This window comes from Conger conger, chromosome 19 (genome assembly GCF_963514075.1).
Source record: "Conger conger chromosome 19, fConCon1.1, whole genome shotgun sequence".
Lineage (NCBI taxonomy): Eukaryota > Metazoa > Chordata > Actinopteri > Anguilliformes > Congridae > Conger > Conger conger.
The window spans coordinates 12569648-12588200 of NC_083778.1; the positions used below are offsets into that span (position 1 = coordinate 12569648).

Genomic DNA, 18553 nt, shown 5'->3' on the forward strand with positions numbered 1-18553 from the left:
CACACACCAGAGACACACACACACCAGAGACACACATGCACACACACACGAGACACACACACACACACACACACACGCACACACACACACACACACACACACACACACACCAGAGACACACACACACGCAGACACACACCAGAGACACACACACACACACACACACACGCACACAGGAAGACACGGACACACACACACACACACACACCAGAGACACACATGCACACACACACCAGAGACACACACACACACACACACACACACACACACACCAGAGCAACTGTACGTTGCCCTGGATAAGAACATCTGCCAAATGGCAGTAATGTAATATAATGTAACATGTACACACACAACAGAGACGCACAGACACTGACACACACACACACACACACCAGAGACACACATACATGCAGACACACACCAGAGACACAGACACACACATCAGCGACACACAGACAGACACACACACACACACACACCAGACACACACACACACGCAGACACACACCAGAGACACACACACACACACACACACACACACACAGGAAGACACAGACACACACACACACACACACACACAGAAAGACACTGACACACACAAACACCAGAGACACACACACATGCAGACACACACCAGAGACACACAGACAAACACACACATCAGCGACACACACACACACACACACACACACACACACACACCAGAGACACACACACACACACAGAAAGGCTCTGACACACACACACACACTCTCTCTCTCTCTGACGTCCATGAGGCAGGCTAGACCACAGCCCAGCAGAGTTAATTGCCTGATTAACTGGCTTGGCAGAGTGCTTCCATTCTCCCTTGTGCAGATACAGATATGAAGACCAATCAGGCTTTCACCAACCGCAGGCAAATACACACACACACACACACACACACACACACGTGCACCACACAATCACAACAGCAGTAGTCCCCAAACTGTCAGTCAAGCCCTGACTTTAAAGCGTCCATATGCATATTACATGATAACTACATTATTCAAATGAAAAAAACTGAACATGCTACATGCAGTGCATTAATGCTACTGTACATTTCTCACTGGTGGGTAGACTGAGCTTCTCCCTTTTACCATAATCCCCTGAAAGGTGTCATCATCCCCTTTGAGTAAGATTACAAATATGTAATCTACTGAATGATTCAAATTTTTGGAATGTTTCTTTTTCAAAATTCCAAGTCAGCGTTCCAGAACTCCGTAGCATTCAGTCAATTCTGACGTCATACATTACATTACATTAATGTCATTTGGCAGAGGCTCTTATCCAGAGCGACGTACAGTTGATTAGACTAAGCAGGGAACAATCCTCCCCTGGAGCAATGCAGGGTTAAGGGCCTTGCTCAAGGGCCCAACGGCTGTGTGGATCTCATTGTGGCTACAACGGGGAATCGAACCACCGACCTTGCGGGTCCCAGTCATGCACCTTAGCCACTACGCAACTCCAAATGAAACCAAAGTGCGAACGAGACGCGAACCAAACGAAACAACAGCGAACACGCTGCTTCAACGCTCAGCCATTCGCCTCTCTCAGAAGACCTGGGAGTGCCCGCTCGACGTCACGCCCGACACCGCAGCTCCGCGTGACTCACGTCAGTCGAGCGCGAGGTGTGCTAGCATGCGATTCGCATGAGTCACGATGCCTCCCAGTCGCGAAAGTGAAATCTGCGATCCGCAGTCGCTCTTAAACAAACAGCCGGGCCCGCTGGCGCAGTGTCGCCGTGATTTACACGGGGGGGGGGGGGGGAATATAGCGCCTCTACCGCCGACGGCGTACCCGCCTGTCCCGCTGGTATTTGCATACAGCGCGCGTGGAAAGAGGGAGAAACTCAACGGCCTGTTCCTCCAGTGGAGGTTTCTCCATGCAAATGCGATCGCCGGGTTATGAAACTGAACATGGCACTGATGAGAGCCGTGCGCAGCATGCCGAGAGCTTTATCCAAAACTTCAAAGCCCAGAATGAAATGAAAGGCAGCCGTTTTCCATGCGGATTGGCAAATAACTGCTCGCTAACGCCAGTTGAGCCCAGTTGAACATCCACGTAGCGATGGGATTTAGCACGTTAGCATCATGGGCTTTTTACCTCGTTTGACGCAAACTGAGCCTGCGAGGGAGCTGTTTCCATAGAAACTATCGCGGTAATCTCAAATGGAAATGAATGCTCGCCGCAATGAATTATCACACTGTGTCATTCGATAGTAAGAGGTGCAAAGTCCAGGTGTCAGAACCTAAAACTTCTGCAATTCTGATTTCACTTAGTTCTACCACCTAGCTGAAGAATTTTGCTACTTAGCGTATACAGGCGCTTGGAACGAAACCCTGGGGAGGACTTTTACGTTCTGAACCTGGATTTGACACCTCTTGCTTCGTTTCGTTTCCAATGCGGGACACGGTGCGTCCTTCAAGGGTAGGGAAGAAGGGCAGGACCGTCCGAAACGATGTGGACCGTTCAGAAGCGTCGGTGGAACATGACTTGGGGAAATAAACGCCGTAAAAGTGAGCTCTCCATCTCATGATGGTCAACACTGAGCAAGCCTTGGGTCTCCATCTGCAAGCCATTGAGGTGGCTTCTAACGTATCAACAGCAGGCCTGATCAGAACCCACAAGGTCAGTGCAGTGTCCTTAAGCACCGTTTAACCCTTTCGGTCCCAAGCCCAGTATGAAATGGCTCCACCCAAATCCCAAGGGGTTTTGACTTCGGTTGAGAAAATCGAGAAAATTGAGTTGGGTTTTAATAGGGGCTCAAAACAATACTATAGCAGCCATTTTTATTGGTAGAAAAGGTATAAGGACAAGAGAGCAGTATGGCACTCTTGGGATTGTATGGTAGTTACGCTATGATCGAGGCTTATTAATGAATGAAACGGTATTGAAAAAACAGCTTGGTTGTGTCCGCTTTATGTTGGTAAAATGTCCAGTTTACCAAAGTAAAACGTCCAGTGTTAATTCAACTCTAACAGAGTACGTATGCGTCAAATAGGGACCAGAGGAGAACCGTATGTACCCTGAAAGAGTTTAACACAGAACATTTTGCTGTGTACAAGGCGTGTTGGCTATCTGCCCAACCCTCTATATCATACTTTTTTTTTTTTTTTATGATTCAGAGGATACAGAGCTGCTAATAACGCCAAACCAGTTCAACAAGCTGACAACAATTTTGAATTATTATCACCCCGCAGAGATATGGCTCGACGCGGTCTGTAGAAGCACCTCTCTTCTCACACACCCCTCTCTGCCCGGTTCTGCCCGTCCGGCGCAAATCCCGCCATGTTCAGTCAAACTCAAGTCTCTTTGGGTCATCTCCATAGGAGAAGCCATCTTACACTGGCTTCAGAATGTACTCAGGCCTCTTCACTTTGCTTTGTCGTAGATTTTATTTTAAATGCTCATACCTGCCCATCAATCTACACTCAATTACCCAGAATGTCAAAGTGAAAACATGTTTTTACAAATTTGTGCTAATTAAAAAAAGAAAAAAAAAAAAAAAAAATTCTAACCGAAATCCCTAATTTACAAAAGTACTCAGACCCATTGCTGTGGCAATCCAAAATGGCCGCCCCGTTTGCTTTCATTATCCCCCATGCGGTAGTTCTTTTACAGACCCGTCTACGGTTGGTCAGATGCCCGACACAGAACCCTTGAACAGGACGCGGTTCCTGCTCTTCCGAGAGTGTACGTCACGCGCTGTTCTCGTGTGGGCGAGACACACGGCCAGGTCAAAGCGCAAAGGAGAGACACGCTCGGTCTCCCGCGCTGCCTCGGGCCAGATGTGAGACAGCTTAGCGGAGCCAAGTGAAAACTCAATTCTAATTTAAAAAAAAATAATTCTAAAGATGAAAAGTATCAAAGGCTGAAAGGGTTAAGCCTTTGCTGCCAAAAAGAAGAACATTCTCAGAATATACGCTGACAATTTGGACAGAACATTTTTATTATAAAAATGATTCACATTGAACTAATTACTCACCTGGGACTGATTTTAGTTTCTCCCGGGTCGCACAGAAGACTTTATTTTCATTCCTAATCAATCCCTCACATTTAGTTACCCAGGGTGCAAGCTCTGGTGTGAAAAAACATGGCCGCCTCCGTGAACTGGCTTCATGCACCGCTGAGCAGCTGCTGTCGGAGAATCCATGGAGACGGTGAGCAGAAACCGACTGCGGTTCTTATGTATCGATGCTGTGAGCCAGAGGCACAGTGAGACACAGTCAGGAGATCTGAGATTGTGCAACTGGGTCCATATCTATTGTGCAGCCAAGGGCATCAGCCCAGCAATTAAAACGCTTTATGTTTTACATGCCTTGTAACACGGCCATTTTGGTTTTGAATCCATTGTTTCAAATAGTCAGAAATGCAAGTTTTTCCAAAGGACGTATGTTCATTTTTTTTTCGACGAAAAACAGAAATGCCAAAGTGAGTCGGTGAGTGAAAAGCGTAACAGTTCCTTTTACTTGCAAATCAAAGGTAAGGATTTGATGTTTTCATCTATCCAAGCGCTCCTCTATCCAAGCACTCATCCATCAAAATTCGTCCACCACTCAACACCTCTCTCACAGCAAAACACAATGACTAAAAAAGTCATAACAAGCAGGCCTTCTACAAACGCGATGGAAAGGGTGAGTGAATCAAACACCCGTGAGAAAGCTCCTGCCACTCCGGCCGCTAACCGCACGCATTCCAGTCGCGTTCCAGTCAGGTTCCAGTTACGTTCCAGTCGCGTTCCAGTCAGGTTCCAGTTACGTTCCAGGTACGTTCCAGTCGTGTTCCAGTCAGGTTTCAGTCGTGTTCCAGTCAGGTTCCAGTCACGTTCCAGTCACGTTCCAGTCACGTTCCAGTCGTGTTCCAGTCAGGTTCCAGTCGTGTTCCAGTCAGGTTCCAGTCACGTTCCAGTCGCGTTCCAGTCAGGTTCCAGTCGCGTTCCAGTCACGTTCCAGTCACGTTCCAGTCACGTTCGAGTCACGTTCCAGTCGTGTTCCAGTCAGGTTCCAGTCGCGTTCCAGTCACGTTCCAGTCGCGTTCCAGTCACGTTCCAGGTACGTTCCAGTCGTGTTCCAGTCAGGTTTCAGTCGTGTTCCAGTCAGGTTCCAGTCAGGTTCCAGTCACGTTCCAGTCACGTTCCAGTCGTGTTCCAGTCAGGTTCCAGTCGTGTTCCAGTCAGGTTCCAGTCACGTTCCAGTCGCGTTCCAGTCAGGTTCCAGTCGCGTTCCAGTCACGTTCCAGTCGCGTTCCAGTCACGTTCCAGTCACGTTCCAGTCGCGTTCCAGTCACGTTCCAGTCGCGTTCCAGTCAGGTTCCAGTCGCGTTCCAGTCACGTTCCAGTCGCGTTCCAGTCACGTTCCAGTCACGTTCCAGTCGCGTTCCAGTCACGTTCCAGTCGCGTTCCAGATGCGCGGGATCCGGTCGCCTCCGATCAGAGCTGAGGCTCTGATTGGATAAATCAGTAAATAAACTGTGTTTGGGATGACTTCCTGGGCAGACAGGCTGAATCGCCGCGGGAGGCCAGGGTTGCGTCACCGTCGCCGGTTGCCGCGGGGACACGGCGGTAACGGAACCTGGGTCTCCCGCGGCGATTCAGCCTGTCTGCCCAGAAAGTCATCCCAAACACAGTTTATTTATTTATATATTTATGTTTTTATCAGGGACGGTGCACATTAATCAACATGAGCACAGTTTCGGCATTGATGTAAATGAGCCAGAGTTTTCATCTGCAGTCCCTACCCTGCGTGTCTGTGGACCGCTTGGGCCACTCGGCCTGGCGGTAGGCCCAGAAAACTCACTCCGCCCCCATGCGCCTCACCTCACCGCACAGGTCCACACGGTTAAGGCTCATAATCATTCCCTGCTGGATTAACAGAAAACAGGGAAATAACACTGAGGGGGTTTCCCAGGTTACAAAACACCAGACAGGGTCAGCAAAGCGCAGAAAAGTATTTAACGAGATAATTACGTGTTTGACCCAGGGTCTGGAACACTGAAACTCCCCTTTATCTCCCCTCCTAAGGTACATGACGGGGACCTGGATGGTCAGTAGTTCAAGCCCAGGTGCAGCCACAATAAGATCCATGCAGCTGTTGGGCCCTTGAGCAAAGCTCTTAATCCCGTATTCTTCAGGATTTAATTACCCAAATGTACCTTGAGAGTAGAGCAATGTTCTCTTTGGGTACAAATGAGTACATTTTCCAAGCAAAAAAGGTACAAATTAGTTAGGTGGCTCATTTTATGCACCCATAGCAACAAGCTTTTGTACCTTCTGAGACACGTTTTATACTTTTATTTCTGAGAGTGGATGCTGAGACCAGATTCAGCCACAAAGATTACATTGCATCGATGGCATTTGGCAGACGCTCTTATCCAGAGCGACGTACAGTTGATTAGACTAAGCAGGAGACAATCCTCCCCTGGAGCAATGCAGGGTTAAGGGCCTTGCTCAAGGGCCCAACGGCGGATCTTATTGTGGCTACACCGGGCATCGAACCACCGACCTTGCAGGTCCCAGTCATGTACCTTAACCACTACGCTACAGGCCTCCCCAGAGATGACGTGAGATAAACAGAGACGGGACGGCCATCTTCCATCTCCGCGTTCACAATCACTTCCTCTGATCTGCACTGCTCTGCTCAGAAACACTGCAGGTCCCAATTTAGCACGTTTCCAGAAGCTTCCGAGACCTTGATATCACCGCGACCCAAACGCACGACGCCCTCGTCCCGGAGCAGACAAACCAGCCTGTCGGCAAACCAACTCGATTAAGACCGAAGAACAAACCTCGCAAGATCGCTTCCTTCCATGATGTCATCCATGACATCATCCCTCAAGAGCCCCTGTTCTGAAAGGCTGGAAATCTTCACGGCGATAAGGCCACTCGGATTACCTTTGAAAATTATTTTTTAATCGTTTTATTTCATCAACTTTTTTTATTTATTCCATTTCCAAAATTGGGAACTTACTGGCGCCAATGCATACAGAGGCTTGGCTGGAGAGACAGATTTGTTTGTGTATCCATTTCCCCACGAGTTCCGACAACACGGCACACTGAAATCTACAGTTACACTGTTGAGAGTATATCTTTAACAGGATGCGTGCCATACAGGGGGCCACCGGCGATGTTGGGGCCCCACGAAATCATCTCAAATTGAGTCCAAGAAAATCTGATGTTCAAATATTTTTTGAGCACACCATGTCATAGCCAGGGAACTCTCTGAGAATTGCCCAACACACACCTCACTGTGCCTGATGTTATGCATCTCTGAAATAATCATTTCCATAACCCCCCCCCCCCCCCCTCTTCTGATCATGTTTTCATCACTGCTGGGGAGAATTATGGCTCTTACTAGTCGAGGTTCCAAGGGAATGCGAGAATTATTTTTCAAAAATTGAATTGATTGAATATTCTCTGAAAAGAATGGCGAGGCAGCCTTCTGAAAAGAACGCCAGAACACGCCAGGATTCACAGCATTTTTTATGAAGGACGTATATATTCAAAGCGAAGAGAGGGAGATGCATCAATCATTAATACGCGATGATGGCAAATGATTCATTAATCATTGTAGCTATTCTCGCAAAAACGCTTTCCTGAAAGGCGGGCTGAACGCGATGCGATTCTCCCGTGCTCGGCCGTCCTTTAACTCGCCGCTTCTGCTGGCAGTAAGTCTGTTGATTAAACGAATCGGCTTCGCTTCCAACTGAATGCATGATGTTAAAGCCCCAAACAAACTCCATCAAAGCAAACAGGGTTGCCAAAAGATTTTTAGCCATGTGACTGATTCGGCAGCATGTTCCAGGGTCAGGGGACCTGCCTTGTTGACGTGCAAGCGCTGACACATGCCACTCAAAACGTATGGTAACCATGCCAACCACCATTATCGTAAATGTGGTCTTGCAGTGGGCCGACTGCTGTTCGGATTATTAAAGACAATTATTGTTTATAACATCAAACTCAAATGCCCAGTCTCAGGTCAACTGAATTAATAAAATGAATAATATGCTGCATAATAATAATAATTGGCCTAATATTATTATGATTATGATTACTGTTATAATAATAATAATAATAATAATAATAATAATAATAATAATAATAATAACGGATTCTTCGGATGATAAGTCGCAGCTTTTGATCAAAAGCCGTAATTTAGTTATTCCTGAACAGGCTGTATGGTCAAATCAGTGCCTAGATAATTGGAGGATGCAACGACACGTTCTGTAAAGCGAGCGCTTTGTGACCGTTTCTGTGCTTTTTGTATTTATTAAGCGGTGCACTTAAACTCTGCGACTACATACGAAACGAGTCGGAATGATTCGTTTGGCACGACGGCCGCGCGCTCACTCCGGCTGCTACTGGGGAGTGACTCCTGATCCCTGGACTTCGGTGGCAGTATGCTGCTCGTGTGGGCGGCTCCTGCGAGGCGGATAAAAAGGGCGCTGCGGTCTGAAAATCCGTTTTCTGGAACCTTAAGAATTACCGACAGCCGTCGTCCGCGCTCACGGTCTACGTGTCTGCTGATCTGGATATTTTTCTGCTTGGAATCAGTTGCCGAGAACGTTGGACATGTGCACGTGGAACTATGAGAACTCCTTTCCTTCCAACCGAAGTAAGATCAAATAGGATTTTGTGCACATTGGATTAACCCCTCTCTTTCCTTATGAAGAAGTCAAAAGTAAGTCAACGCAGGGTTACACGCCTTTTGCAGGGTCCTTGCGTCTTGGTATGCATCAACCAACTCTGCAATGGGACCTTTAGTCACATAATTCTCACGGGTTGTCGCGCAAATATTTAAAAGTAGGAATGATTGAAATTGTAGTAGGCTACTTGCGCAAACGTTCATCTGGGAATGAAAACGAGGTTATGTTATTTACTTGTTGATGCTGAAAATCCCCGCACCAGCAAAAAAAAAAGAGAATAAAACAACAAGCATATTCTCAGTTGAAGTGAACATGCGTTGTTAACCTACATGACAACACATTCCAAAACATATGCTAAATGAGATTCAAATGTTATAAAAAGGAAACCCTATCAATTCTGCTTGCAAAAATGGAATGTATGCGTATTTATTTCATAACTTATGGCACGCGTGGACACAGAACACTGTGCAACGTAATATCAGAACTGGAAATTGCAATATGCCTCAACATTCCGGCTTAATCAACTATTTTTTTAATTTTTACTACGCAGCTCATGGTCAGCTGTATCGTATCCTACGCGCTGACAGTAACGATTTCACGGTGCATATTTCACCTTGGCATGGTTTTGCCTACCATGCGTGCAACTGACGACATGTCATCAAATTCAATTTTGAAACCGCGATCCACCTAATGCAACGCTGTCTCTCCCTTGCTGAATGGTGCTTTGTGGAGACCGTGTAGAGGAAAGCGACTTCTTCAGAAAGCATGCGTTCTTCGCCTTTAGCGTTTATCTCTTCTTGTAGATCTATTTCGCCAGAGGGATACCCCAGGTGAGCGCTGAAGGAGCGAAACTGCGCTCGGGAACAATCTCAGCTACATTAGCTCCCGAGCGCCCGGGGGTGACAAACGCTCCTTCTTTCGACGAGGCGCGGCTGCCGTCTATCTTGTCCAAATTGGGTTTTTTTGTGGGGTTTTTTGCAACACTTGTATCCAGGTAAAAAACATTTTTCTCAGTGACGGAGGCGTTTTGGTAGTATAATTTTGTTGAATTACCTGAAGGAAACAAATTCATGGAAACGTGAAATTTTCATTCACGTGAAAATCAATCGGTACACTATAGATCATACATGTTAAGTTAATAAAATATATTCTGCATAGTTATTCTGCATAGTTTGGTGGTATTTTAAAAGTTCTATCCAGTGTGCATTTTCATTAACTGTATCAGTGACGGCATGGGTGTGTGGAGGCGATTGGGGGGCGTTTGGCAAGCGTATGTGCGGAAACCTTTATGATGCATTAATAAAGCCTGGATTTTCTCGTGCATTGTGTCAGAGGAAATCTAACACAGGTACAGCCTGCACGGATTGCTTACACACAGATTTGCGCAACAAGCGCTCGCTTTCCTTGTAAGAGTATTTCCTTGGTTTATTTGTAGCCTCGCTGTGACCTTTCTGTTCTCGTCGCCACTAATGCTTTCTCTCTGGACGGTAGTTTGGACAACAAGACTACGGCTACATTATGTCTTTAACTGTGGCTGACATAAGCAAAAAACAAAAATATTTCCCTCCCTTCACAAACATAGTCACAGCAATTGCCAAGACAAACTCGCTGCGCGTAAGTCAAATACAAATATTGATAGAACACAGTCCTGGTGTTTTTCGACCGAGGTTTAGAGAGACGTGCATATTTATCAAACACACGAAGTCACTCCAACAAACTATCAACACTTGCAATTCGCTGTTAGCTTTGTGACAACTTGCGCGTTAGCGGACACGTCGCTGAAACGTCAAAAAGCAAAAAGCTTATCACTTGCAGCGAGTCACGGTATGAAGGGCTGGCAGAATGGTTGAAATGTCATACCTTAATCATACCCTCTACACAACATCCACTGCCATAAGGAGAAAACACACACACATACAGAAGGGCTGTGTTTCAGCACACAGCCACACACAGACACACACACATAGAAGGGCTGAGTTTGAACACACACACACACACACACACACACACACACACACACACACACACACTAAAGGGCTGAGTTTGAGCACATACACAAACCTTGCTCCAGTTTAAAAGCCTGGGAAGCTTCCAGAGAAAAGTGCATGGTGAGGTCTCCTCACCTTTACCTCAGGAATACTACCTCTCAGAAGCCAGCAGCTCCTGACTGTATTACCACCCGCATAAACCAGTGCCATGAGAAAGAATCTGACCTGAGTTCAGCTGCTGACCAATTTAGAATGCATTACCCACATGCTTAAAAGCAGAGACATTGTACGGAACTGACCACAGATCAGTTGCTGACCAGCTCCAGAACGTATTACCCGTACAGCATAGCAGCAATACGGCAATATGCATTAATGGATATACTGGTCCCTCACATTTTACACTGTTGATGTGTTTAAGTGAAGCTCTTGCTAAACAAAGTGAGACATAACAGTAAAATACAGTAAAACAGTTTATAGTGAACGAAATGACAACCTACAGCATATGATCCAACAAACCTTCTCTCATACGGACTGCTGAACCTTACGTTGTAAGCCTAATTTGAGGCCTACAACAAAGCTGAAGATTATCAGTGTAAAGACAGACATTTGGAGTGATTTGCCTAATTATATGCCAAATTTGTCTATTTGTTTTTGTGTCAGGCATCTGCCAGAAGTCCAACGAGCGATTTTGAGAGAGAGAGAAATGAGAAAGAAACCCATTAAAAGGAGCCAGTCCCTTATTATCTCCATAATGCACACAACAGGAACACTTTTAGCCTGTGCTAGGAGTGATAAACCATTAAAGCGAGAGTGAGATATAACGCAAGATTGAAATTCTGTTTGGTACGGGCTGCCTTGCATAGAGTACGGTTCAGTAACATATACGGCCATCTGTCACCTGTCACCTGTCACCTGAACATCAAGGAAATATTGTCTCTCAGCGCCATTATTCTTTTTGACGTACACTTCCTCGTTCCGGAAATTACATCCAGGTACATCGTGGTATTTTATTATTTTTTTGAAACAGAGAGCGGTACGCCTTATCTGACTTATAATCTCATAATTAACGACAGCTGTCATCAATAGAAAGGTGGTGAATTAGCTGTCTGTCTGCGGAGGGGGTTGGGATAGCAGACGATGCGTAGAGACAGTATGGGCAGAGGTGAGATTCGGGCAGCGTTGGAAACCGGAGCGCGAGTAGTACGCCAAATATGCGCCGTCAAACTCGGTCTGGCGGAGAAGCACATCGCCTCGGCCCCGCCTACCGGTGGAGAGGGCACACCCACCTGGGCTGCGTTGACCAATCAGCAGAGGTGCTTTAAGTGAGCTCGTGTCCACAGTACAGGGCTGAGCACTCTAGAGCGGCAGGTTTCTGGTGGAATTTTGATTTAATTTAATTTTTAAAATAAAATTTCGCTTCTCATTTGGGACGAAGATGCTGTTGAAAAGTGCCCGGCTCTCGCTCGGTTTTGACTTTCTTTTGCCTTTTTTTATTTTACTTTATTGTGTTTGTTTATTATTTTTGCCGTAACCCGTGAGGGGGGGAAGGGCGAATACTTTTTATCATTTGTTTTGTGTTTTGGCGCTCTCCCTCCGTGTGGCAAAAACATCCCGGAAGGGCCTCATAGCCTCATACCCACGGCGTGTGACAGCGACGTAAATCGGGTCAAAGGACTGTCAATCACCTTGGATTGAGGACTCAGTTTTGGGGCATGTCAGATGTTATCATTACTTCCATCATTACACCCTCGAGAAAACGATAGCCTCATCGTAGAGCTCCCAGCATTTCCAGAGGAAAGCGATGCTGAAGTCCACGGGCACGCAGAGTGGACAAATGTTGGGCGAGTGTTTTTGAAAAAGCTGAAGCTCAGGTGTTGCAGTGCTGCTGAAAGCTTAGACGGGGACGCAGAAGTTCAGGACCGACCGGCCGACACGTCAGGGTGTGAACTGTGAACTAGCAGCTATTTTCAAGCTCCATATTGCACGATGCATTAGATCTTTGTTATCTTTGTTAATAATCACTTTTGCAAGGGCGTGAGCATTGAGACAAACCACTACATCCATTTATAGAAAAACTTGAGAAATGCCTTTCTCGCTCTGACAAAACATTGTGTACGTCTAAAAATAAATGAGTCTGGTCAATGTTTCTGTGTTCATGGGTCTGGTCTCTGTTAAGGCACTGTTCCAGTGTGTGGTTTGGTCTCTGTTCAGACTCTGTTCCAGTGTGTGGTTTGGTCTCTGTTCAGGCTCTGTTCCTGTGTGTGGTTTGGTCTCTGTTCAGGCTCTGTTCCAGTGTGTGGTTTGGTCTCTGTTAAGGCACTGTTCCAGTGTGTGGTTTGGTCTCTGTTCAGACTCTGTTCCAGTGTGTGGTTTGGTCTCTGTTAAAGCTCTGTTCCAGTGTGTGGTTTGGTCTCTGTTCAGACTCTGTTCCAGTGTGCGGTTTGGTCTCTGTTAAAGCTCTGTTCCAGTGTGTGGTTTGGTCTCTGTTAAAGCTATGTTCCAGTGTGTGGTTTAGTCTCTGTTCAGGCTCTGTTCCAGCATGTGGTTTGGTCTCTGTTCAGGCTCTGTTCCAGCGTGTGGTTTGCTCCCTGTTCAGGCTCTGTTCCAGTGTGTGGCACGGATACACAGATACAGCTCCAGCCTGAAGGCTTGGCGTAATGCTGAGATAAAAATCCCATTTGGTTAATAGAGGAGAGACATACACCAGGCAGACTCCAGCGTGACCCTCAAAATAGCCAACATGTCCTCAATCCAAGGGCAAACAAGGTAATTTCATTGAGGGCTGTGTCCACAGGCTTTTATCAAGCCAGTTCCTGAAAATAGAATCAGTCCAATTAGCCAATTCTGTATACGTGTACACAGACAGATATGCGTTCAGAGGAAGACTTCATCCCATTTGGTTGGAGGCATGCGCCCTTACTTACGGTTTCTCCGATACCCGGCAGCTCTGGCTTGTTCGTTTTCATAAGCTTTTTAATGAAATTGTTTTGACAGCTGTCATGTGAGACAGAACACATTTGTGCATTATAATCCAATTCCCATGAAGCATTTCGCCGGCCTCTTGTTGACGTCATAGACCGAGACCGCAATGAACTATGGGAGAAACTCGGGGCTCTCCTTTTTAAAAAAATTTTTTTTTACTTCCGCTGACGATGCGTTGATGTTTTCTTGCTCAAAGGAAAGATTGGGAGTTCCTCACGTCCACTTCTAGTGCCTAGAAGATACGTTTAATGGGTTGAAACTAGACCTCTAGATCGATTTCTGTGTCAGGAGCCAGTAGAATTAAAAAAAAAAACATGAGGCTAGGCCATATTTTTATTGAGTGCAGGCCATGACCCCTGCTGTCTGGCTATGATTTTAGCATGTAGAAAAATAGGTGAGACCGCATATAACTGGTTGAATTATGAGGTTTCAGAGTAGAGGTTAGAGTGAGGTGCAGGTTTTGGGGGCAGTGTTGGTTCTCCAAGGAGGGGCTTCCCAGGAGGCAGGGGAACTGGAAGTTTTTCCTACTGAGGGGCAGGAAAAGGCAGGGATTGCTGGGCGGTATGGCCTGTAAGGTGTCGGCCTTATGTTGAGCTCACGACCCTCAGACAGGAAGGACGTCCGTTAGGCTCTCCGGTCGTGGCTGCCAGGGGCGGTCGTTCCCCGGTTGAAACCTCGCAGTCCGGAGACCGTCCCCCGACCGGGTCTCTGACCCTGCGGCCCTCCATTTGGGCGTGGCTGCTCACAGGCTCTCCGGCACGGGGGGCAGGTAGTCCGAGCTCCCCGTCATTCTGAACTCACTGTCATTCTGAACTCACTGTCATTCTGAACCCACTGTAATTCTGAACCCACTGTCGTTCTGAACTCACTGTCGTTCTGAACTCACTGTCGTTCTGAACTCACCGTCGTTCTGAACTCACCGTCGTTCTGAACTCACCGTCGTTCTGAACTCACCGTCGTTCTGAACTCACTGCTGTTCTGAACTCACTGCTGTTCTGAACTCACTGCTGTTCTGAACTCACTGCCGTTCTGAACTCACTGTCATTCTGAACTCACTGCTGTTCTGAACTCACTGCCGTTCTGAACTCACTGTCATTCTGAACTCACTGCTGTTCTGAACTCACTGTCATTCTGAACTCACTGCTGTTCTGAACTCACTGCTGTTTGAACTCACTGTCGTTCTGAACTCACTGCTGTTCTGAACTCACTGTCATTCTGAACTCACTGTCGTTCTGAACTCACTGCTGTTCTGAACTCACTGCTGTTCTGAACTCACTGCTGTTCTGAACTCACTGCTGTTCTGAACTCACTGTCGTTCTGAACTCACGTGAACTGTTGCGCCACGCCAGGCCCATGCGACGGGCTGTGACCCGCTCCCCAGCCTGGTGCCGCGATCTTTCCCCGCAGACGATCCGCGGCTTTGTGTGGTCATTTCACCAGATGACCACACACCTTCTGTTCCGGTTGGGCTGAACGCCCTGTTCACCTCGTTGTGTAGTCTTATGTTTTATATGGGCTGAATGACCTGTTCTTATTACATGTACAAATGTTATTGATGGGCTGAAAGGCCTGTTATCATCATTAAGTGATCTAGTTCAACATTACATTACATAACATGAATGGCATTTGGCAGACGCTCTTATCCAGAGTGACGTACAACAAAGTGCAAAGTGCATACCCATAACCAGGGATAAGTGCGCTGAAAGACACTAGAGGGAAGTACAATTTCAACTGCTAACAGTACAGAGGGAAGTACAATTTCAACTGCTAACAGTATAACAAAGATAAGGACCTGGGCCTATTTGATCATCAGATTATTTGTTATTTTATTTTTTATTTTTAAAAACATTTTTAATATAATAAAAAACAACCTCATATATCGTAATACCGCAACACGCAAATGTATGAACAAACCGCTCGCCTAGCCAAACCAAACATCCTAATACACAAGTAAATATCACAGAAAGACAACAATGAAGGTTTACATGGAGGTAGGGAGGGACAGGGAGAGGTGCTGCTTGAAGATGGGGGGAGAACAGACAGTAGTCGTGAGCGGGAGGTGGAAGTTCGGAGAGGGGGAGGCGCCAAGCGGCCTGTGGAGGCCGAACAAAGAGGTCTGGCAGGGGTGCAGGGTCTGATGATTTTTTTGGAGGTAAGCTGGGGCAGACCCCTTACCTGACAATTAAATAAAATTAACATTTCCAGCAGTCTTCCTGCCTCATCCTAAATGAGATTCATGGCAGTTACCACCAACTAACTGCAAACAGAAAGTTTGCTAAAACACTCACACTGATAGTGGTTTCTTTAAAAACGGTCAGTCCTTGCAATTAGCCATTCCATCTAAATGGTTGGTAAATGTCTGCATTTATAAAGCGCCTTTATCCAAAGCGCTGTACAATTGATGCTTCTCATTCACCCATTCATACACACACTCACACACACCGACGGCGATTGGCTGCCATGCAAGGCGCCGACCAGCTCGTCAGGAGCATTTGGGGGTTAGGTGTCTTGCTCAGGGACACTTCGACACAGCCGGGCGGGGGATCGAACCGGCAACCCTCCGACTGCCAGACGACTGCTCTTACTGCCTGAGCCATGTCGCCCCGTCTCAGGGCATAATAGACTCACAAAGAAAATGAATTACATTACATTACATTACATGGCATTTAGCAGACGCTCTTATCCAGAGCGACGTACAATGAAGTGCAAATCAAACACAAGTATGAGTGGAATTGCGTGTACAGTTTGTGAAGAGTGTGTTTGCACAAGCGGTGAGTCGGCAGATTCTGAAACACCCGGGCCTGTTAACTTAAGGAAAGCAAACACTGGTTAACTGTTTTCTAAGGCCCTTGCCGTTTATGGTGAATTGTAAATGGTTGGCATTTATATTGCGCCTTTATCCAAAGTGCTGTACAATTGATGCTTCTCATTCACGCACTCACACACCGATGGTGACTAACTGCCATACAAGGCACCGGCCAGCTTGCGAGGAGCATTTAGGGGTTGGGTTTCTCGCGTGCTTTTATGAGCCTGGTCGTGCTTGCGCTTTTAAAATGTGACCCGGGCGAAGTCGTAAGGCCGAAGCGCGTGTGTTTTTTCGATCCAATAAGCCTACATTTTTAATAGTTTTTACCGCGAGCGTTATCGCTCCGTGTTTTCCTGCTCGCTTCAGCAGCTCATTACCACCGAGTTCGCACTCTTCAGGATTGTAAAAACAGAGGCCTGCACCCAATTAGCCTCCTCGCAAAACCCACGCAAACCTCACGCTTTATCCTCGCCTCTTCCTTCTGCAAAGAAGAAGGGTTCCCGCCAGTGGAAAGTTAGGGACGGGCGGCGATCGAAGCGCCTGACCTGGGCACGGATTCGCGTGCGTTTGGCGGAGTGCGTTGAGCGAGGCGGAGCGATTCTGCAGTATTCAGGTCAAGTCCATTCTCTGTTCAGGCCTGGCTGCAGGGTACACGCCCACGCGCACGCTCCCTCGAGTAGAGAAGCGCCTCTCTCATTCTCCTTCCTCTGAGCCAGCGCTGGGCTCAAGCAGAAGGGCTTAAACGCGCCTTGTGGCTGCGACGGGCAATGCCGTGGAGCCGAGGCGGATTTTACTGTCGTATGGCGTAACGCAGGGAGTCCGCTGGCATGAATTCATCAGTGCGCCAGGTACGGTGCACTTAATGACTCCCTGATGCTTTTACAAGGGGTTTATTCCTGTCCCGCTGAAACTACACTCAGTGAGCACTTTATTAGGAATTTATTACTTATTGGTCTTCTGCTGCTGTAGTCTATCCACTTAGACGTTTAATGCATTGTGTCAGAGATGCTCTTCTGCACACCACTGTTGTAATGTGTGGTGATTTGTGTTACTGTCAACTTTGACCAGTCTGGCCCTTCTCCTCTGACCTGTCTCATTCATTAACAAGGCTTTTTTTTGCCCGCAGAACCTTTTTGTACCATTCTCTGCAAACTCCAGAGACACTTGTGAGTGAAAATCCCAGCTCAGCATTTTCTGAGATACCCAACCCACCGTGTCTGGCACCAACAATCATTCCATGGTCAAAGTCACTTGGAGCTCATCTCTTACTCATTCTGACATTTTCTTTTATGCATTTAGTTGCTGCCGCATGATTGGCTGATTAAATATTTGCATTAACAAGCTGATGTACAGGTCTACGGAATAAAGTGCTCAGTTGAGTGTACACTTTTCTGTCTCATAAATGCCTTCAGATCCCCAACGGCTAAGCATTAGCATGCCACCCTGCAGTTGATGTCTGTTACAGAGCTAAGCTAAGCTCCAGGGAAGTGCCGGTCAAACGCATCAAGCCAAACCTGAGATAATGGCCCCTGACAGATGCGATTTATAATCAAATCGCGCAACTGCCCCAATCAAAAGAAACTGTTTTATATGAGAGAAGTACAAGCAGTGTTCTCATAGAACCACGCACGCTGGCTTCAATTACCTTTTCATTTTTGATAATTTTTTCCTGGAAATGGACTCTCTAAAAAGGCACTTCTTTGTGTGGGAAAAGCAGTTCTCTGTGAGGCAGGAAAACATGACGTTGCCCTTAATGAATGACGTACGGCAAAAAGAAAACAGACAACTACCTACTGTTTGTTTTGGACAAGAAAATGTGGTGGAGACTTCGGCATTTTGTGAATGCGTGTTTCCTTGGTTATTTGGTGTCAAGAGCCTGTGGTTGGGCTCCACATGTGTTCCTCGCCACAGCCGTCCCAGATCCCGATGATTAAAGTCAAATACTAATTATTTGTTTTGAAGCACATTTTAATTGCGGAGTCAGGCCTGCAGATGGGAGAGCGGGGGCAATGGGGACACTTTGTCCTTGGCCAGGATACGGGGCTTACCCGTTCAATTTGTCAATAGATATATCGGGGGAGGGCTCCCGGGGCCTGAGAATTCATAACTGTAGCTG

General features: G+C 46.8%; 1 protein-coding gene across 2 annotated transcripts in view; it reads left to right on the forward strand.

Moving 5' to 3' along the window:
• The first annotated feature begins 8496 nt into the window (after window positions 1-8496).
• Window positions 8497-18553, forward strand: part of LOC133119102 (kit ligand-like) — a 31573-nt gene continuing 21516 nt past the window's right edge. The window contains exon 1 of one of the 2 annotated variants that reach the window (XM_061229519.1): window positions 8497-8630. In XM_061229519.1, the coding sequence (XP_061085503.1) occupies window positions 8604-8630 (27 nt within the window). In that variant the 5' untranslated portion in view covers window positions 8497-8603. Of the gene's footprint in view, window positions 8697-18553 lie in introns of both variants that reach the window. The other variant, XM_061229520.1, reaches the window with a different exon arrangement.